Below are 21,910 nucleotides of genomic sequence, written 5' to 3'. Positions count from 1 at the left end.
TGAATCCATAGATAAAAAAATCTGTGGATATGGAGGGTCAACTGTATATATATGGTTTTTTCCCCTGTTCATACAAAATATTTGATTGGATTTTTAAAAGGTGCCTTCTCTACACTCCCTTTCCCATACAGGAGATAAACCTAGATAACAGCATGCATTTTATTAAAAAAATGAGAACCAAGATAAGTAATCAGGTCTTCTTAGTCTCTCCATTAGGATATATGTAACACATATATAGAAGTAACATTTCATCCAACTCCTAAAATATGACTGAGATGTGAGAACCAGGCTTTTCTCTCAAATAAATGATGCCTTAGTTTCTTGTTAAAAGATGCATCTTAGAACACTTTTTGGAATGCCCTACACAGTGAAGTCCCATACAGTATTCCATGATCCTACTGATTTTGATTGCAAGATATTTCTTTTTGCATTTTTAATAAGAAAATTCATTACACCACAAAAGACAGAGCTTCTGAGGGAGAGAGGGGTGGGCCAATCCCATCAGGCCTCCTCAAAGGAACCGAGTCCTCCCAGAAGGCATCCGGCTCCATTCTGGCTTCTGAGGGAAAGAGAAGGTAGGCCAATCCCATCAAGCCTCCCCAAAGGAACTGAGCCCTTCCCAGAAGGCATCTGGTTCCATCCTCCACTCCCTTCCTCTTTTGTGTCATGTCTTCTTAGATTGTAAGCCTGAGGGCAGGGAACCGTCTAATTAAAAGATTGTATGTATAGTGCTGTAATAATAATATACTTTGTATGGTACAGTCCCATCATTTACCTAATGAACCAAAAACCAATTTAACTTAAAAAAATTATCTTCCGTCTTAAACCTGTTATGATTCTTACAGGCAAACATACTGCACAGTAAAACTGTTTATTGTCACATCACTTGGCATCATTGTCAACGTCTGCTTAAACTGAAGAGAAGAGAGATGCAGCTCTACTATGAGAATTAAGGTACAAAGTGTTTACCACAGAAGCTGCATCCTTTCTGATCCAAGACATATGGTTCAAATGATATGTTCTGCTGACTTCAGTTAAACTTACTTTTATGTGCTTAGCGCTGTAGCTTTGCTGCAACCTTAACCTTTCTAAAAAGTTATCTATGTGTGGGTGTAGGTGAACACACAAACAAATCTTGTATATATGTACACATCCCTAGTTGATGTCCCTTTTGTCCCTTTTGTATTCAGAAATACAAAATGGCAATTACAAAGGCAATTAAATTCTTCAAAAACATGTTATAAATGCAAGTAACAGTGCACAAGCACAATTATTCCAGAAAGGGTGTAAAAATAATATTTACATAGCATATAGCTAGGTGCTCTTCCTCATCTTTAACCTCCTTCACCAAAGGCCTTCACAAAGCAGTTAAGTGGATACTAAATCCTTATGAATGTAGCAAGAAGTGATGCTGAAATGGATGACATCACACAGAGGAAGGAGTACCGGTAGGTTGTTTGTGAATGCAACCTGGACAGCAGTGCAGCGTATCATGAGCAAAAATATCACATTCCACACAAAAGCAGCTGTGGCAAGCTTTACAAATGTAGACCTGGAAAAAAATTTGAAATATCATAGTGACATCACAGCAGATAAAAGCAATAAAATGATTGCTGCTTTGAGTATATCAATGAAATTTAAAATAGGTTTACTATGTTGAATCTCATCCATTGTTTCCCAAGACCTGTTGTTAAGACTGCAAGATGGCATAAGGGATAAAGACTTTCTTGGAAGTGGCCCTGAAACAGTGGCATCCGCATTCTTCTGGCTGGTCTTTTTGGGGTTTTTAAAAAAGAAAAACAGTCATAAACAGTCAGCACATGTATCTGAATGTACTCCGTATGCCTGACAATGTGGCAAGGGCAGCTTTTGAAGTGAGCTGTATTATTTTATCTTATCATGTTTTCTATGCTGTTCTTCTGTTTTATTATGTTTGTTTGGGTTTATTGTTGCTTCAATCTGTTAGCACCTAAAACCTCTCAGGGTGTCTATGTCAAATGTTAAATAATACATTAAAATAATAATATAGTGGGTCCACTGTATAAGCAGACTAGCCATCCATGGACTGGAGCTCCCTGCCCCATATTAGTCAATCACAATGTGTGCCTATGGGTAAACTAATGACTTGAAGGCACATAAAAACAACACACCAAGATAGTTGGCAATAGCAATAGCAAGTACATTTCTATACGTATCAGTGCACTTAAGCACTCCCTAAGCAGTTTACAAAGTATAAGCCAATTGCCCCCAACAATCTGGGTACTCATTTTAGTGACCTTGGAAGGATGCAAGCCTGAGTCAAGCTTGAACCCCTGAGATGGTATTGAACTCGCAACCTTATAGTTTGTGAGTGAGTGGATGCAGTACAGGCATTTAACCACTGCACCACCAGTGCTCTTCTACTCTAATGCATGCACCAATGTGCTTGTAAAAAAGTTTACATATTTATAAAAGTGTGTGAAACATTTTTTATTCTCAAAATAAGATTAATGTCTGTCATGTTACACACACATATTGTTTGAATGTGTAACATGACAGACATACTCTGATTGCATAAATATGTTCCTGCAAATTCTCCCTCTCTTCCACAAGCAACAGAATGAAGCATTTTTGTGACTGAGCAAACTCAATAGATCAACATTCTGTTACAAAGTATAGCTTAGCTTGATTACTGCAAATGTACTAGTTATGATTATGAAATAAGCTCCACAGCACAGACATCTGACTCAATGCACTGGGGCAGAGATCATTTTTATGGTGATGACAACTTGGTGGTGCTGACAAATGTATTTTGTTGGCTGGAAGCTGGTAAAATGTTTATTCTAATAGTGGGTGAAGCCAGAGCAGGCAAGGTAGACCGACGCACCTACACACCAGGTGCACACACATGACTGTCTTTGGCTACTCTTGTCATTCTCTCCTACAGAAGGAGGACAAAGGGAAATGAAATACTGGATGGAAACTCATTTTGTACTGGTGCAAAGGACAAATCTACAGAAAATGAGATACACCTGAGCTACCCGGATGACCATTAAGTGGGGGGCAGGCTGACTTAGAACTCTGAAAAAAACTGCTTTTTTCAGTACATAGAATCCAACGAATACTCAGCAGGAATGCTGCTTTACTAGGTCATCTGTGTGCCTACAGACAATAGGACCAATACAATGCTAGATAAAATATACAAGTATCCCAATAGACATCAGTAAGTCAACAGGGAGGCATGGAAATACAGTTAGTAGTTGAGTTTCTGCAGTAGAGGATCAGATCATATGCTTTCATGATATTTGCAGAAATGTTCCCATGCTAAAAAACCCAGGAGTTTCTGCTCCACCTAAGTGGGTCATCATCTACAGTGATTTGTCTCTGCAAGTCTTCTGCAAAAGTAGATGCTATTCCACAACTGCCTTAGGAATATTCTTTACTTATAATATCGGGGAAATCAAGAAATATGTAACAATTTCCTTTGAGGGAATCAATAATATAAAGAGTACCTAAAGAATATTTCATATCAAAATCCCAGTGATTTTGAAGCAGTAACAGTGAACACTTCAAAATCAACTGTCCACAGATAGAACCTTTGTTTTTATTGATTCAACCAACAACCCACATATTAAACATCATTTTTTTAACCAAAGTATCACTTTGTATATTAAACTGATATGATCCCATATGACCTATGGACTGAAGAATAAATGTGATTACAGATAACATTTTCACAATCTTCAGGGATTTGTTTTTATGAATATCTTTAACAGAAAGAGGTTATAGGTTTCACAGATTATAGGTTGAATACTGAAGACTTACATATTGATCCTTGATTTCTCCTTGGCACCCTTGACAATAGCTATTTAAAGAGATATTTACAAAATTATGTTAGAGAAAGTTGTAAAATGCTTGCTCCACATGAACCCTGAGCCTCTGTGTCTTAATTTAATTAAAATTAAATTTCTGTAAGTGAAATAATAACACATCATCATGTACCCAATCACCATGTATGGTTGTGAGAGCTGGACAGTGAAGAAAGCTGATAGAAAATCAACTCATTTGAGATGTGGTGCTGGAGAAGACTGCTGAGGATACCATGGACAGCCAAGACAAATGGGTCCTAGAACAGATCAAGCCCAAACTCTCCCTGGAAGCTAAGTTGTCTAAACTTAGGCTATCATACCAAATTGAGGCTGATTATTCTTATCAGACATCTCTTACTCACCGTTCTCCTGTATACTCTTCCAGAAGGACCTCCTGAAAGGCATCCAAAGGAAAAAGATGATGGTAAGATCGAGCCAGATGGGGTGCAGATACTAACGTAAGACCTAAAAAATACAAGAGTATTTATAAAGCTTTCTTGAAGGAAAAAAAATCACAAACATTCTATTAACAGTAGCTTTCACTTATTACCCTATTACTGATATTTCAGCTATCTTTCCATAAATTGTTCTTTAAAAATGAAAAAACTCTTCTCTGGATAATTTTGGAAAAGAAAAGGGCTTAGCTCTGGATCTTAATTTGAATGCCAGAAATACAGTGTGCCCCCATCATACACACACGTGTTATAGGCGGCTTTCAGCTTACACCGAAAGTCGTGCAACAAATAGCAAATGGCGTACATACCTCATGCTGCCACACACAGGTCCCATTATTTTCAATGAGGCTCAAGCATAAGTGGAATGGATCCCCCGCATAAGGCAAGGGCACACTGTATATGAAGAACAGTAGAAATAGTGTATCTCTGAATGTGCAAATTGCCCTTTTCTAATGACTGAATAATCATAGCTCACCCACACACCTGTGTTTAATCTAAAAAAAAATTAATCAAAAGGTGTAATTTCTAGATAGATGTGATCGGTGGCACCACAACTGGGAGGGGGCAGTGCTCATCTCCGTTACCAAGCCAAAGAGCCTATGTTGTCAGAGACTACTTCTGGGTCATGTGGCCAGCATGACTGCACAGAACACTGTTACCTTCCCACCAATGTGGTACCTCTCTATCTACTTGCATTTGCATGATTTTGAACTGCTAGGTTAGCAGAAACTGGGACTAGTATTGGGAGCTCACACCATGATACAGCAACTGGGCCTCAAACTGCCAACCTGGAGATCTTGCAATCATCCACTTGAGCCACTGCATCCCGCACTGAACATGATGCATTTGTGAAAGATGGAGAACTGCCATATAAGCATAATACAAGTATTACAAAAGACTCTGCACAAGTAGATATACTTTAGAGCAGTGGTCCTCCAGGCATTTTAGACTTCAGCTCTTGGGTCTTCCAGGTATTTTGGACTTCAGCTCCCAAAATTCCTTATCATTTGGGCAAACTGGCTGGGACTTCTGGGAGTTGAAGTCCAAAACATTAGAAGAGCTAAAGGTTGAGAACCACTGCTTTAGAATAACTACTATGCTTCAATACCACCTTGTTCAAGAATAAAATGATATGGTTTTCTTTTCTGCTACTAAAATTAGTGGTTTTCCTTTGGGTAACCCCCATTAGGCTCCATTAGAGTAACCAAATACATATATATGTTAACTCACCACAAACTTTGCATTCCACAGGAAGTTCACAATATTTGGCTCTACACTGGGGGCAGAAGTATCCTCCCAATGTAAGACCTGGGTCATTGCTATTTTCCAGGTGCCTATAAAGAAGAGAATATTTGCATGGGTAAAAATGTTACACACATTTTTTAAAAAAATATTTCCACAGTGTTATTTTATGACAGCCCATTCAGATTTCACAAGAAATGTCTTCTCAAAAGAGGCACCACAGCCAAAGAAAATGAGGTTGCCCTGTAATGAATATTCTAGCTGGAAAGACATTTAGTCACCTTCAGTAGCAAAACCATGCACTTAGTGTACAATAAAACTACCTGGAAACACTCTTACAGGTATTAACTTCCCAGAACACTATCAAAGAATTGCAATTTAACTATTTTTGTAACATTTATAATTTTACAATGAACAAAACTGGTTTTCATTAAACAAAATTTAAGACCAGCATATAAGCGATGTAGCCAGATGGGGGGAAAACTACCCAGTAAAGCTATTTGAGCGACCATATCTCCCTATATGAACCTACTAAAGCTCTAAGACCTTCAGGGGAAGGCTATCTCTCACTCCTGCCACCATCACAGGCTTACCTGGTGAGGACACAAGAGACAACCTTCTCAATGGCTGCTCCCACCTTCTGGAATACCCTTCCATGGGAAGCTAGGCTGGCTGCCTTCCTGCTTGCCTTTCGTCGGCAAGCAAAAATGGTTTTATTCAGGCAGACTTTTAATATATAATCATATGATGGCTTTTATATAGGCTGTTTGCTATATGGGGTGGGTAGTGTAGTTTTTAAAGTATGTAATTTTGTATTGTTTTTATTTAATGTTTTAATTTTTTTATTATAATGCGCTTTTGTTGGAAGAAAATTATGCATTCTCTTTTCTTGCATTATATAGATAGGTTTTCCTATTTAGGTCCCTCTCTCTTTAGGACTGCCTCTATCTCAAAATTCTAAACCTTACAGTTAGTATGTGTCTCTAGCCTGTAATTACACAATTAATATGTAATTAGTCATTATTATTATTTTTTGGAATAAGTCCTTATTTGTTAGGAAGACAGATTAATAATAATAGACTGATTCACACTTTCATTGTTCTGCTAATGAAAGCTGTACACAAGTTTAACTTTCAACTTTGCATATTTTTGTTTCCCCTTAAAAGGATTAACACCCTGAGAAACTAAAATTGCACCCCACAGTTTTTTAAATGTTTCTATTTGTGAGTGGCCTCGGGTCCCTTTCTGGGAGAAAGGAGGCATAAAAATGAAATAAATAAAATATAAATAAAAAACCAAGACCAAAAACACCACCTCTCCCCCAGCAACATTTGGGATTCAAGAGTCTAGTTCATATGCCCCTGAACTGCTGAATAAAAGAATTCAAAGAAACCATAGGCTACTAGTGTATTACATAACTACTGAACATAGCCACGCTCCACTTACGCCATGCTATAAGATGGTTTTGCATCCTGATCAGCCAAAGATGTAACAGTATGCTGAGGAAAGCCTAAGGGAGAAAAAAGAAAAAAGACTGCAAACACAATTTTGAGCAATTTTAATTTCTTTTTTGCTAAAAAAGTACTGTTCCTTGTTTACATTTAAATATTGTACTCTGAATCACAATCCCCTAAGGCCAGGAAGACAATTTATATCCCTTAGTTTTGGCAAATCCATAAATGATTATAAACACATACATATGCTATTTTCTTTACAGTGATTACTCTTACTTTTACATACCTGAGATATAATACTCCCTGGTTCCTTGTAATCTTGACATGGCACATTGAATACAGAAGTGCAAGAAAACCCATAACTCTGTATTTGAGGTTCACAGTAAGGCCAGTCATCTCTCTAGCAAGTCCAATTTCTCTCTTGTGATAAGGGAACAAGCCAGTTGCCATTTAACAAGTGCTTTCTGTTTTTATACATTCTACAGATTCTTTGCACAACTGTCAAGTACATCAAAGTACTCAGAACAGTAAGAAAGAAATTTTGCTATTTGCAGCCATAACATGCAAATGTAATTGTAAGTCAAATATGTTTCATTGTGGAGTTTGGTAAAACCAAATTCAAACTCCACAAAGGAGACTACATCTGAATATGTTTTGTGGAGTTTAGTATTAAGCAAGGGACAAAAAGAGTAAATTCAGATGTAATGCTATTAATAGTTTAATGCTATGAAAAGGAGCCACAAGGGCGTTCAGATCCTTGACTTTTCCACTTTGACCTTGAAGAGTTTGGATGTGTAGCAAGTGTTAATCTTCAGTTTTGTTTAACAACAGCTTATTGTGATACCCAAACAGGCTTACATCGATTTTTAATTATAATTTGTTGAAATCAATCAATTTTAAAACTAAATTTACAAAGCTGGCTTGCCTCAACAAACCACGGTTAAGATTAACCAATAATTGCTAAACTACTATTAAGGTAAAACAGCGGTGAAGACATCTGACCTGCTTCCTATAGCTTTGCAGCAAACAGGGAAAGAGGAAACAAGGTTGAGGTTCATTATGATCCACTCAATGAGAACTGGATCACAGAATGAAAAATGCTTTGTGCAGTTTTAAATAATTAAAACAGTCAATACCAATGTGCTACATAAAGTAAAAATGTTTACCCATTCGAATAAGGGAGCTTTCAGAACCTGAAGTTGCAGGTGGCGGACTGACATGGTGCATCAACAGTTCTCTATAATGACTTTCATCTAAAATGACATGATAAGTTCCTACCACACAAACAAAAAAGAAAGAGAAATTAAATCAACTGAGAGAAAGCTTGTAAATAAGTTCTCACATGATTGATTATGATGAATAAACCTAAAAATGGCCAAGCAAAAAAAGTCAACAAAAGCCAAGTGATTCTTTTCTGTTGTTTTGTGCCATACTTGACTAGCACAGGTATATGGGGGCAGCTAAGCTAGTAAAACTTTTTTATTGTCTACTAGTTTATGGAGTTATTTACAAGGCTAATGGACAATATGGCCATACAACAATTGGAGTGGTTAAAATGTGAAAAGAAAAGGTCTGTATTAACTCCATCACAAACCAAAAGAGATAAAATTGCTTTGATGGGAAAAAGCATCTGGCTAAATCTGACTGTACTGATTGCATAGACTATATAAAAATTAACTATCCCTGATTACTATTTTGTACATATTATATATAAACACATTTAACTTAAAGATAAGTTTTAAGTTTCTGATTTTCTAATCACTTTATTTACCATTAATCGGGATGCAACAAGATAATGTTTCCAGCACCCTTCCACCGCGATCTGCAGTACAACATGATTGGAATCATACTGCAGACTGCTGGCACCCTGTGCTGCACCCTGATGGCCAGCAGAATTTCAATATCTCAGTGTGACTGCTGGCTGTTAAGACAGGTTTGGAGCAGCATTTTTGATTGTGAACATGAATACCAAACACTTACGAATGCATAAATCTAGCTTATGCATTTGTAACTGTTCAACAGGATGCCAGACCAAAATTCCCTATAATATCATGCTCATGAACTGAGAAAAGTTGCAGAGATTAATTAACAATGTCACTGATTCCAGATTGTATAACAGGATCTTCTAATACTTCAGCTGCAGAACAGTCTCCTCCTAGGTTACACTGGTGGCAACACTTGTTAGTTTGCATACCCCATATATATATATATATATATATGATAGTTTGCATACCCCATATATATATATATATTTGATAGTTTGGTGGGCCTATGGGATAATGGATGGTTCAATTGTTGTTTTTGGACTTAACAAGTCCTGTAAATTGTATAATGTAACTTATCCTGGGCTTATGCAAGTATTAATGGATAAGATATACATTTTATAAGTAAATAAATAACATAATGGAAATTGTTTCAACACACATCCACCGACTGCCCTACATTTTCAATATGTAAGGAATAGTGTGTGCGTTGAGACTCACTCTTTGTCTATAGACATACATACCACCAGTTTCCCGGGCAAGTACAGTGCAAACTCGAACTTCAGCAGAGAGGCCAATAACAGAAACTCTGATCTTAAGTGCTTTTAAACACTGTGCACAAAAAAGATAAAAAATATGCAATGAGAAAACATGTAACTGTAAGACACAAGAAATTCCAATATTTGTGCGAAATATTCACTCTAATCAATCAGATTCTCTAACTTATTCTGTGTGTCAAATGAGTCCAGCACTCATTTAGCATTTTCAAATATTAAAAACAAACAAATCAAATCATTTTCATACCTTAATAAGATCATATATATTGGAGGGATCACATGTCGTCAGGCTGCTGAATATTACTAAAACTTCTCGGCTTGTGTGTCCTGGCATATGCCTGTAGAGAGTGATGTTATGTATTTATTTATTAGTTAGAAGTTCACTGAATGAATGATATACATTAAGTTTATTCTGTATATCTACTGTGTGACAGATCATCTATTACATGTTAACCTACCAGCTCCTTCCTAAACTAAACAAAACACATCTATGCAAACAGTCATACTCTTCTTTTATTTCCCCCCTCAGATGAACTTCTCAACATGCCTAAGGATGTGACTGGTTGGTTACACATGGTAGACAAGCAATATGCTCTGTTATTCATCATAAACTGTGGTGAGATTAATTAAAATTAAATTCCATCTTATGTGACAGAAACACATTGAAGCCTTTGATGCACAAAGACAAGACTGCACACATATATTTATGCACATGCACGCACAGCATAAGCAGAGACTATGGGTGCATGCATCCATGTATGTGCATGTTTGTGTTCACTATTTTAGAAGCTCAAACAAAGCTGTTCAAAGCAAAAAGGAAACAAATCACATGGGCTTTAAGTTATCTCTCAATGGTAGATAGCATGTTAGTAATCAGAATAATTTTGAGGCCTGTTTTGAGTTCTTTTACATCTTTAATTTTTAGTATACCAATGAGGAAAAATCCAGCAGGAACAAACCACCATTTCTTTTCTCATTTGCAGATAAACTAGTTTTTTAACAGTTCAGATGTAACATGAAACCATAGTTTACTGCTAAAATTGAAAGTAAGGAAGGAACCAAAGTGCTTGTGTGAGGCCCCCTGAAACCATATATTGATACTGAAACGTAACAGTTTTTTAATAAATCACTCTGCTATGGTCTTTTCTTTTTTAAAGGGTGATTTCAATCAAACAAACAAGTACTATTTGTTATTTAAAAAAAGATGTTTCTAGTATGTACTTACTTTAATGTCTGCATGGCCAAATTTAAGGCATTATATAGGGAAGGCTCTCCTAGGCAGGTCATATCCACAGCTTTTTTCAGAGCAGTTGTGTGTTTTCTTGAATTCCCTTTGGAAAAAATTCATCCATTATCATATAGACCAAGCAGAACACATCTGAAGTTAAAAGAAACAACTGTCCAGGAAAAAAAATCTTTCTAGCATCAAAAATGGCAGACAGACATAAAGGAAATGCATAAGCCTGAGGTATCACAGTCTAGCCTGACAAGTGAAACGAATACCTAGAATGTCACCAAGGGTGTGTCCCAGAAATCAGGCTTCCTGAAATCTCTCTTTTACAGACACATGATTAAGACACAGATGAAAATTCCCAGTAAATATCTGCCATGCACTCCTATTTATACCACCATCCATCATCTTGAGGGAGAGGAAGGCAAGCCAGCTCCAACAGGCCCCCAAGGGAGAGCAGATCTGCTGGACTTTTCCCCTTCCCTACTGTCATTCCCTTCTCCTTTTGTGTCTCGTCTTTTTTAGATTGTAAGCCTGAGGGCAGGGAAATGTCTAATTAACAAATTGTAAATCACTCTGATAGCTTTGGCTGAAGAGCAGGGTATAAATAAATACTGTATTTTCTGGTGTATAAGACTACTTTTTAACCCAGGAAAATCTTCTCAAAAGTTGGGGGTCGTCTTATACGCCGGGTGTCATCTTATAGGGCAGACTGGAGAATCTGTGGTCGCCACATATGGTGGGGGGAGCTCAAAAACAGCTGCGGCCACATCCCCACCATATGTGACGATCGTATGAAAGCAGCTACCGCTCTGATAGTCTTGAAGACAGGAAAGGCTGGGCAGGCAGGGAGAGCTGACCAATCCAAGCAGGCTTTGTATACAACAAGGTTTCCTGCTAAGTACCTGCATGTCATTTGAATAAAAATTACCATATTGAAATCAAATCTGATGCTTTTTTAATTTTTATTTGGTGTGCATTGGAAGAGGGGTAGTCTTATACGGTGAGTATATCCCAAACTCTATATTTTAACTGGAAAAGTCGGGGGTCGTCTTATACGCCCAGTCGTCTTATACGCCGGAAAATACGGGTAAGTATTATTATTATACAGCACAGTCATGTACTTATGCCTAGCCTTTTCCTGACTAGTGCCCAATGCCCAATAAGTCCAATATCAGAAACATTTAGGATAAATAAAGTACCAACACCTGGAATCTGCATCATTTCTATGACTTAGGACAGCATATAACAACAGCATAAAAATCAAGAGCAGATGTGCCCTTTCTTCTGAAGAACAAGCCTGCAACTTTCACAACACAACTGGTAGTCACATGGATCAGTGAACTGGATGGTCATTCATCAGTCTTACTACTCCCAACAAGTTCCAGGCAGACTGGGTTTTTTAAAATGCTGCTTGTACATTTACATAATTGAAAGTTAATTCATCCTTTTATTTGAATAAAAGCACAATTTTTTTAAAAAAAATGGGAAAACCTGATCTGAGGACGTTTGTGAAGTCATGTGTACCAGCCAATCAGCACCATCTCCAGTTTGGGTGGGAATCTGAAGAACTCCTCCCTCACTGCTACTAAGTTCTGGCCTGAAGAAAGCAATTTCTTTTGAACAAGGCACACTGAGTTTCAGGAGGAGACTTCAAGTTATGTTTTATTTTTATATTGCTCAACACTAAAAAGAACATTCTCTTGAAAACAGCTATTGCCTCCAAAAAACTCTTCATAAACTTCAGGTGCAGTTTTAATTACTTTTTTAAATGGCTTAGGTACAGGTTATTTGGATTGTATCTCCCCATCTGAGCTCTGAGATCTTTGAAAGAGGCTATTCTCTCTGTCCCACCAGCTCCTCAAGTTTTTTTGGTGGGAACAAAGGAAAGGACCTTCTCATTAACTATGAGACTTTGGAATTCCTTCCCTAGGGTGGCCAGTATAGCTCCATCCTTGCTCTTCTCCTATCAGCAAATTAAAACATGTTATCCTGTTAGGCTTTTAGAAACGTGTGTGTGTGTGTCATTTAATGCTGTACAGTAATGTTTTAAGATTTATACATAGTCTTTTAATTAATTTTAATGTTTTTACATTTATCAATTGTTTAATTGCTTTAAATAACTTTTACATTTACAGTTTTACTGAAGTTTTTGTATAGTCTTTACTCTACATTGTCTTTAAATACATTCTTAGCCACTTTGAGTCTCATTACTGGGAGAAAGGTGAGATACAAATAAATGTAACAACAACACCAGCATATTGAAGCAATATCGAACATCTACCCAAGTTGAGTATCCCTTATCCAAAATGCTCAGGACCAGAAGTGTTTTGGATTTTGATTTTGGAATATTTGCATATACATAATCAGATATTGTGGAAATGGGATCCTAAACAGGGAATTCATTTATGCTTCATACATACCTTATACAAATAGCCTGAAGTGCATGAAACCAAGTTTATGTACACTGAAACATCAGAAAGCAAAGGTGTCACTATCTCAGTTACAATCTGAAACTACAAACTGTGATAGTTTTGGAGGATTTCAGATTTCTAAATAAGGGATACTCAACCTGTATTATTTGAGTCAGAAATAATGGGTGGATAACGCAGATAAAGAAATCCTGGTCTATCCAGAAAGAACTGAAGAAACATTTTTCCATACCTGAAAGTTCAGTGAGTTTTTCAGCTCTTTTGCCCTTAGTTACAATAATGCCAACCTGAAAGAAAGGTATCTGCTATTTATAGTATTCCAAGGGCAATGAAGTCTTTTAAGATATGAATCCCATTTATATATGATGAAGTACAAAGGTGGCAGCAAAGTACAAGATTCTAGGGTCAGTACATGAAGGAACTTTGTTCCTAGGCTTGGCACATACTTGTCATGTTCTGTAAGGGCCTTTCTGCGAAACTGCAGCAGAGTCAAATGGTCAGGAAGGGTCGTTTTTCACCCACAGGACCCAGCACTAGCACTAAAAAAAAAGTGAAACCTAAATCCAAACTAAAATTATCCAGAACTCTGCATCTGGGTTTGCTTATTTGGCATTTGGAGGTTGTACAGTTTTTGAAAACTGTTGCTTCTAGTGATCCCCAAAAACATGGGGGAAATTCCATTCAAAAAATTCACTATGGGCGATACTGGGAAGCTCTGGAAGGGTCCTGGCTGTAGGAACAGTTTTGAGAGCTGTATGTAGTCCATCGGCCACATTTTGCCCACCCCTGTACTATAGCTTCTTATGGTCTGTGAAGTATACCTCCAATCACCTTGTACAAGGGTAAGATGATCTCAGCTAAAGATTACAGCTAAAGATGACATTACAGAGAATACTGAGAAACATTTATGACAAAATTTGCTTTTCTTCAAATCAGAAGTGAATTTCATGACTTCCTATTTTGATATTAGTCCCCCTCCTGTTTTAGCCCCTCTTAGAACATTTCTCCACCCTCCTCCCATGAAACTGCCTCCATGACTCTTGGGGGGGCATGAGGGGGACCCTATCTGTAAAGGGGGGAAAAAAATCAAAATTGGGAGTGACATCTAGAAGATGTTATCCCTTAGTTTCTGGTGTCATCCCTTAGTTTCAACAGAAGAGGATTCAACTACAGTTTGTGGGACTTTTTAATTTCTAGCATAGCATGCTTACCTGACTAATGGGATTTTGGTCAAAGTATTCTTCAACAAAATATTCCAGTAACTACAGAGAGACAAATTGTTAGAATCATTAGTACTGAAATGTTGTTTTATATAAAACAGCTTTACTGTTATGTTCACAGCCATTTTTTTAAAATGATTTTTTTAAAAGATTATGCATTATTTTAAAAAGTATTATTCAAAGTTGTGGTCTGTACACCATTACTGGTCCCTAGTACACAATTCTCCACATCAGAAATAAGAAGCAAGTCTAATTCTAATATGCAGTAACAAAAATCCCCAAAACATGATTATTACTATTATTTGAGGCAAATTCAATGTAAACCTAATTCACATTGTGCGGCATGATAAAATGCTACAAAAGCGAGGAATTTTTCCTTGTAGCCTGATGAGCTAATCTCAGTTCTACACAGTCCACATACTTAACTATAAGCATTTATGGTTGCAATCCTATGCACACTTACTAATACTCAATAAATGGAACTGACTCCTGACAGATATGTTCAGGATTATTAAAATACCAAACACAATTTTTGTGGATTATGTCTCAATTAATTTATTGGGACTGCTGAATAAACCTGGAATCAAACTGCCATCTGGTTCAGTTAATCAGAGCAGATGGAATACAAATTGACTTATAAGACAGCTGCAGTAAGATAACTCTAGTAAGGCATAAAATAGTAATCTCACTGTTTTCAAAGGAGAAATTAGGATGACTTTTTTTACTTTGTTATCACTCCTTCCTTCAAAATGCAATGTACACTGTTTACATCTCTGTAGAATATTAAGCTGAGATCACTGGGCACTAAGATCACTGGTCCATAGTCAGCCATTGATCTTCACGGGCAAGCAATGCTTTGACCCTCAGTCTCACTAGGCCAAGTCTGACATTCTGTTCACTATAGCTATTTGGACCTATCCTGAAGAAATACAAATAACATTTTCAAAAATAATTACCTTTAAAGTACAAGCCAGCCTGTTAGGTTTTAAGTCTTGGTCTTCCATTGTTCTTGATCCATCAACCACAACATACAGGTGGCGCATCTATGTAAGGATTTTGAAATACAAAAAATATTCAGAAAATTAAAATCAATTGTAATATTTGTATTATTATTAAATTGCATTGAATATTAAACTAATGGAGAAAACTGCCTCTAGAATTTAACTTAGGAATCTAGAACAGATTTTCAGGAAAATGGGATGGTGTTAGCTCTTTTTTGCTATAATTCCTCTCATAGTTAGAAAAATAAATTTGAAATTACAAAGCAACACAAGCTTCTTTGGGAGTGAATCTCACTAAAATCAATGTAATGTAGATAGTCTGTGTATAATTTTGAACATTACCTAAAATAATGACCAGGACACCTAGCATTTTACTATAATATCACAAAATTGTCAACTCAGAGATTATAAACTGGGATAATTAAATAATATGCTTTGGAAAAACAATAACACGAGGATTAACAACATTAGATCTACTGTATTTAAAGAAGAAGTAGCAAAAACGTATTGTCAGATTTATGATGGACAAACATCTCTTCTTCAATATATGAAGGGAGAACATACAGTTAATTAGTTGTTCATAAAATACAGTTGAGATATTGTGCAGAATTGCTGAGACAACATTTCAGGAATAATTAAACAAGCGTACTGAGTAACTTCATTAGCAAAACTAGGGGGGAAATGATTTTCAAAAAGATGCATCTTTAAGTAGTTGGAAATGTATTTGGAAAATTACATCTTTGATGAAGTCATAACTCCATGATATCCCTCCATGATAACTGTTATCCTTCGGCCTGCGAGGGAGTGAACAGGCAGGCCCAGCTCCATCAGGGCTAGCCTGAAGATAGAGAGCCCTCCCTCCATGATAACTGTTATCCTTTGGCCTGCGAGGGAGTGAACAGGCAAGCCCAGCTCCATCAGGGCTAGCCTGAAGATAGAGAGCCCTCCCTACATGATAACTGTTATCCTTCGGCCTGCGAGGGAGTGAACAGGCAGGTCCAACTCCATCAGGGTTAGCCTGAAGATAGAGAGCCCTCCCTCCAGTCCATCTGCCTTGGTCCAGGCCTCAGAGGGAGGGAAGAACCACTAGATCTCATCCCCTTTCCCACCACCATTCCCTTCTCCTTTTGTGATGTGTCTTTTAGATTGTAAGCTTGAGGGCAGGGAACCGTCTAATTAGAAATAATAATTGTAAGCCACTCTGATAGCCTTTAGGGCTGAAGGGCTGGGTATAAATACCTTAAATAAATAAATAAATAAATTAAATAACAGAACTTAAGGGAAAGTTTTCATAAATTACAGCATAAATGGTATCTGACTCCACAAAGTCTCAAGAAGATTAGTCTAAAAGTTACAGATAATTGCTGGAGATATGGTGCACTGGATGCAAATATTTAGATTTGCTTTAGTTATACATGCTTGGATCATCCTTATTGTTAAGAAATTTTGCTTCCTATTTTCAAAGAAATTGAAAATATAAAGATACAACATATTTTGCAACTGGATCTATCTATTAATAAAATTATGTAGTAATGTAAAAGGGATAGTGCAATCACTCTCCTGGGCCTGTACAATTATAAACAGCAGTACAAATGGACATTTCTAATGCTGGGAAGAAAACCTTTACCTCCAATAATGCCAGAATGGATATAAAGAATATATCTTATATGAGAAGGCTGATAAATTAAATTCAAGTTTGAGAAGGTAAGTAACATGTAAGTAACAGCAGCTATTCAGTAATTATAATGTATTATAATGATGACCACAATGGAAATGACTGGCCAGATTACTCATGTTTTATTTATATCATTTATAATTTATAGCTTCCTACCAAAAAAAAAAATCAAAGGGTGAAACAGCCCGCCCCTTCTGAAGGCAGATTGGGGCTGCTGGCTTTAAGGCACTCCAGCGGCAAATGGCATATAAACACCAACAGCCTGAAGCCAGCTTCTGGGAGTTTGGGGGGCATGCGCTGTCTGTAAACCACACCCCCAAGTCATCTGGAAGATGGCTTTTTATGCCAGTCTGTTCCGGCCCTAAACTGGCTGAAACAGACTATGGCCAGATGTCATCACCAAGCAAACATACCGGACTGTTGATACAAGTGAGCACCCACATTGTCAATATGCCTCATATAAACTGAAACTCAGGCTAAAAGAAGTAGCTGAATATGTCATCTCTACTAGACTTATTTCTTTAAATATGTCACTCTTAATATACACAGTTGCAGAAAAGTAAATGTATAACCTATTAAGAAAGCAAAGCCTACCATCCCGAGTCGAACCTGCCCATGATGTTCAAAGATTCTGCAAAATTAAGAAATAAACATGTTTCTGCTTAGCTCTTACAGCATTTCATATTGCAATACCATCTGTTTTCACATGTTCTCAATGATTATGGGCTTTAGCTGTTGCTTTATTGTTGACTCTGTGATTTAATAGATTATATGTATTAAATCCAAGAATTCTAAACAGAATGAAGGCTAATGTTGATATTTTATATAAAAGTATGCATAAGCATTTTTACAAACTGCACTTTAACACTTCTTCACTTAATATAATACAGTGCTCCCTCGGGTTACGAAATTAATTCGTTCCGCGGCTAATTTCGTAACCCGAAAAACCTTCGTAACCCGAATTGCCATAGGCGCTAATGGGAAAAAAAGCCGCGGCTCTGCCGCGGCTCCATTTAAAACAGCGCCGGCGTTTTTTCGTAACCCGAAAAAACGTTCGTAACCCGAAACAATAAATCCCTATGGGATTTATTCGTATCCCGAAAAATTCGTAAGCTGGGTAATTCGTATCCCGAGGTACCACTGTACCTAGGATTGCATTGTTCATACCTGACTATATTTATGTACGATTCAGAAGCAAATCTCCTTAACTTGGGTATGATTGTCACTTAAGACAAGTGGGGTTTTTGAGGATATACCTAGTTATATTGTTATTTTTCCATATCAGTGGTCATTAGAAGAACTTTCTGTTTTAGCTTTCTGTCTCTTCCTCTCAGTCCCTTTTCCTATGTGCTGTGTCTTTTGCTTTGCAAAATGAAAACAAGGGAGCTTTTTCCCCATAGAAAAATTATATTCCATACTAAGAGCATATTTTATATAGTTTTAAAATGGTGAACTTCAGATACTGTGTTTATCCAATCAGTTATATAAACTCATACAAGGCATCAATTAAGTATCCCATGGCTAAACAGTACAGTTGGCCCTCTGTTTTTGTGGAGGATCTGTTCCGGACCCACCCCCCCGTGCCAAAACCAAGGCTCACACATATTCAAGCCCCATTGGTTTGAATGGGATGCATGCCCATGTGTGGGGTGCACACACCATTGAAAATAGTGGAAAATCCTCACTATGGATTGTCAAAGTCACGGAACCTAGATCCACGAGACAGGAGGGGCGACTGTATTTCATCGAAGCTCAACATTTCAACCCATTCTTTGTAAAATCACACCAAAATTCAGTTTATTCTGAAGCTTAATTTTTTTTTCTTAGTAGATTACATCTTCACACTAACCGTTTTCTCTTAGCTTTGTAGAGAATATCCTCTACACTAGCCTTCAATGATCCGGATTCATCTTCTTTAAGCACTTCCCTAAAAACAAAGAAGAGATGGAAAGATATAATATCTATCTAAGTCTGACATTTTTAAAGAATAAAAAAAGATTTGTAAAAAGAAGCTTACCATGTTCTTTCATAACCTCCTTCCCACCGTTTGGTTCTTTCAGGTTCGTCGTCCATTTCTCTACGCCCAAGGTTTTCTACCTATGATACTGATAAAATAATCATTAGTTACAGACAACATTTCAAGGCAAATCACGATATGATTATCATATTATTATGACTTAATTCACCACCAATTCTGCCAGGTGATTGAAACCTGGCTGCATCCCAGGCCTCAGGCATGCTTCCGAGGCCATTTTTCCAAAACAGGAGCTTGCCATCTTAGAAAAGCGGCCTGCGAAGTGCACCTGGGAACCAGGATGCAGCTCGGTTGCAATCACCCAGCAGAACTGGCATCAAATTAAATCTGATAATACCCAGTAGGAACTCGCAACCCGACTGTATCCTGTTGGGAAGCAGTCAAGTTTTTATAAGTGTGATAATCTCCTATGTGTTCTATACAGAGCATAAATGACAGGGACAAGTTTTATGAAATCCCAGTAGCCTTTAAAGACCCTGCTGCCACACTGCTGAAATAAAGCAATGTGATACCACTTTTCCTGCCATGACTCAATGCTATGAAATTCTTGAACTTGTAGTTTTGTGAGATATTTAACCTTCACCATCAGAGCACTCTGAAGCCACAACAAACTACAAACCCCAGAATTTCATATCACTGAATCATGAAAGTTAAAATGGTGTTAAACTGCTTTATTTCTGCAGAGTGGAAGAATCCAAACTCCCTCTGATATTCCACAAAATAGAAGGAAATAAAGAGTTTGTGATTAGAAGTGGACTATAAACTCCCAGTTCATAAGCATCAGCATACATACTCTCCTATTTTGATTTACGCTGACCTGGCAATTGGAAGAATTATGCAAAAACAAACAAACCCTGAATTGTTTTTCCATTGTAAGCTTTGAGTCACTCCCTCACCTAGTCTGCAATTTACAATTTGAAACTTTATAGTTTTTGATACACATTTTCCTGCAATTCAAATTCACCTGTTTAAAACACATTCTGTTACCCATTAAACTTTCTAAAATCACGTGGCGTAAAATCACGTTTTTAAAATAACAAAGTACAGCCAGCCCACCATTATCTGTGGAGTTTTTATCCATGGAGTCAGGCATTCATGGTTTGACAATATTTTTAAACTATATAAATTCCAAAAAGCAGACCTTGATTTTGTCATTTTGTACAAGGGACACCACCTTGCTCTGCCACTGTATTTAACGGGGATTGCACATCCATGGCACAAACCCTAGTGGATATTAAGAACCACTGTATAGAATCACAGAGATGTTTATCACACTATGCTCTTAAAGAGCTACTATTCCAGTGTGACTCCTCTAGCAGCCTCCTGTTGCATGCTGGGATTGGCAGTTTTAAGGAGCTGAACTTCTCTGCCTGAGAATTCTAAATACCCCTCCTTAAAACTGCCAATCCCAGCATGCAACAGGAGGCAGATAGAGGAGTCACGCTGGAATAGTACCTCTTTAAGAGCTCGTCTGATGAACACCACTGTTGGAAGACATGCAGGAACTCACAATCAAAGCACCCCCAAGAGATGGCCATCCAGCCTCTGTTTAAAGACCCACAAAGAAGAAGGCTCCTCTATACTCTGAGGTAGCATCTTTCACTGTGGAACAGTTCTTACTGCCAAGAGGTTCCTCCTAATGTTGAGGTGGAATCTCTTTTCCTGGAGCTTGGATCCATTGTTCTGGGTCCTGTTCTCTGGAGCAGCAGAAAACAAGCTTGCTCCCTCCTCAATATGGCACCCCTTCAAATGCTTAAACAGGGCTCTCACATCGCATCTTAATCCTTGGGATCTTTCTAGTGTTGTTTACTAAGAGCAATCGGTAACAAGAATCACAAACACCTTTGATTAAAAACTGAAATCACTAAGGATGCTAGAATTTTAGAACCTGTAAAATCTCAAGGCAGCATGGTCTAGGGTTGGGCTCTGGAGACCAGGGGGGAGAGCAGGAGGAGGAAGAGCCGCTTCCAGGAGGCTCCAGGAGCAGAGAGCCAGCGTCCCTCCTCCAAATGGCTCCCCGAGGAGGAGGAGAAGGAGGAGGAGGCCCTTCGCTTTAAAGAGTCCGGGCGCAGCGGAGGCTGAGGAGGAAAGGTTCCGCTCTCACGGATGGCCCTGGGGCATCACACCAGGAAAACCGTGGTGGTTGTTGTTGTTGCTAGTATGTAGAGAGATCTTGTTGTATCCCCTTTGGGACTCACTCAAAGAAAGAAAGGAGTGGGTACTATGAGCTTTCCTCAGAGGCATTGGGTGGAAGCCAGGGACAGGCAGAGGTTGATATTGATATACAGGATATACATACTGTGTATGTGTACTGTATATGTGTGTGTGTGTACACACACACACATATATATACACACACGTACCAATGGCACGTGTGTACATATGTATACACACACACACATACCATTGGTACATCTTTGTATATGTATATGTGTGTGTGTATGAGTGTGTATACACATACACACATATACATATACACACATAGCAATGTCATATGTACACACACATATACATATAAACACACATACTAATGGCATGTATACACATACATATACTAATGTCATATATATATATATATATATACACACACACACACACACACACCAATGGCATACACAGACACACACATACATATATGCACACATACCAATGGCATATATATATATATATATATCTTCCACTCCACCAAATGCATCTGAAGAAGTAGAGTTAAGTCTATGAAAGCTCATGCTGCCAACTTCTTTCTTTCAGTGAGTCTCAAGGGGGCTACAAGATTTC

The 21,910-nt window shown here is 37.7% G+C and overlaps 1 protein-coding gene across 2 annotated transcripts; it reads right to left on the bottom strand.

Moving 5' to 3' along the window:
• Positions 1 to 141: 141 nt before the first annotated feature.
• Positions 142 to 21,133, bottom strand: GTF2H2 (general transcription factor IIH subunit 2). Of its 2 annotated transcripts, none has more exons than XM_042454052.1 (16): positions 21,021 to 21,133; positions 19,115 to 19,202; positions 18,947 to 19,024; positions 17,692 to 17,728; positions 15,378 to 15,464; positions 14,413 to 14,463; positions 13,434 to 13,488; positions 10,764 to 10,869; positions 9,786 to 9,876; positions 9,506 to 9,593; positions 8,166 to 8,273; positions 6,992 to 7,055; positions 5,534 to 5,637; positions 4,211 to 4,313; positions 3,805 to 3,844; positions 142 to 1,552 (listed from the first exon to the last, which is right to left on the bottom strand). In XM_042454052.1, exons 2-16 carry the CDS (start codon positions 19,168 to 19,170, stop codon positions 1,427 to 1,429), a joined length of 1,194 nt encoding a protein of 397 aa, XP_042309986.1. In that variant the 5' UTR covers positions 19,171 to 19,202; positions 21,021 to 21,133; the 3' UTR covers positions 142 to 1,426. The 2 variants fall into 2 exon arrangements, with proteins under 2 accessions (XP_042309986.1, XP_042309987.1); XM_042454053.1 differs by lacking the exon at positions 21,021 to 21,133 and adding an exon at positions 20,753 to 20,792.
• Positions 21,134 to 21,910: the final 777 nt, after the last annotated feature.

This window comes from Sceloporus undulatus, chromosome 2, assembly GCF_019175285.1.
Source record: "Sceloporus undulatus isolate JIND9_A2432 ecotype Alabama chromosome 2, SceUnd_v1.1, whole genome shotgun sequence".
In the NCBI taxonomy this organism is placed as follows: Eukaryota; Metazoa; Chordata; class Lepidosauria; order Squamata; family Phrynosomatidae; genus Sceloporus; species Sceloporus undulatus.
This window is presented reverse-complemented; position numbering and strand designations above follow the sequence as displayed.

Excerpts from the sequence above, each read along its gene's own strand:
- GTF2H2 (XM_042454052.1), bottom strand. The coding sequence starts at position 19,170 with ATGGACGACGAACCTGAAAGAACCAAACGGTGGGAAGGAGGTTATGAA. Across the intron at positions 8,274-9,505 it reads ACTTGCCCGGGAAACTGGTG|GAACTTATCATGTCATTTTA; the intron begins GTATGTATGTCT and ends TTTGTGTGGTAG. Across the intron at positions 4,314-5,533 it reads TGTGGAATGCAAAGTTTGTG|GTCTTACGTTAGTATCTGCA; the intron begins GTGAGTTAACAT and ends TGTATTTTTTAG.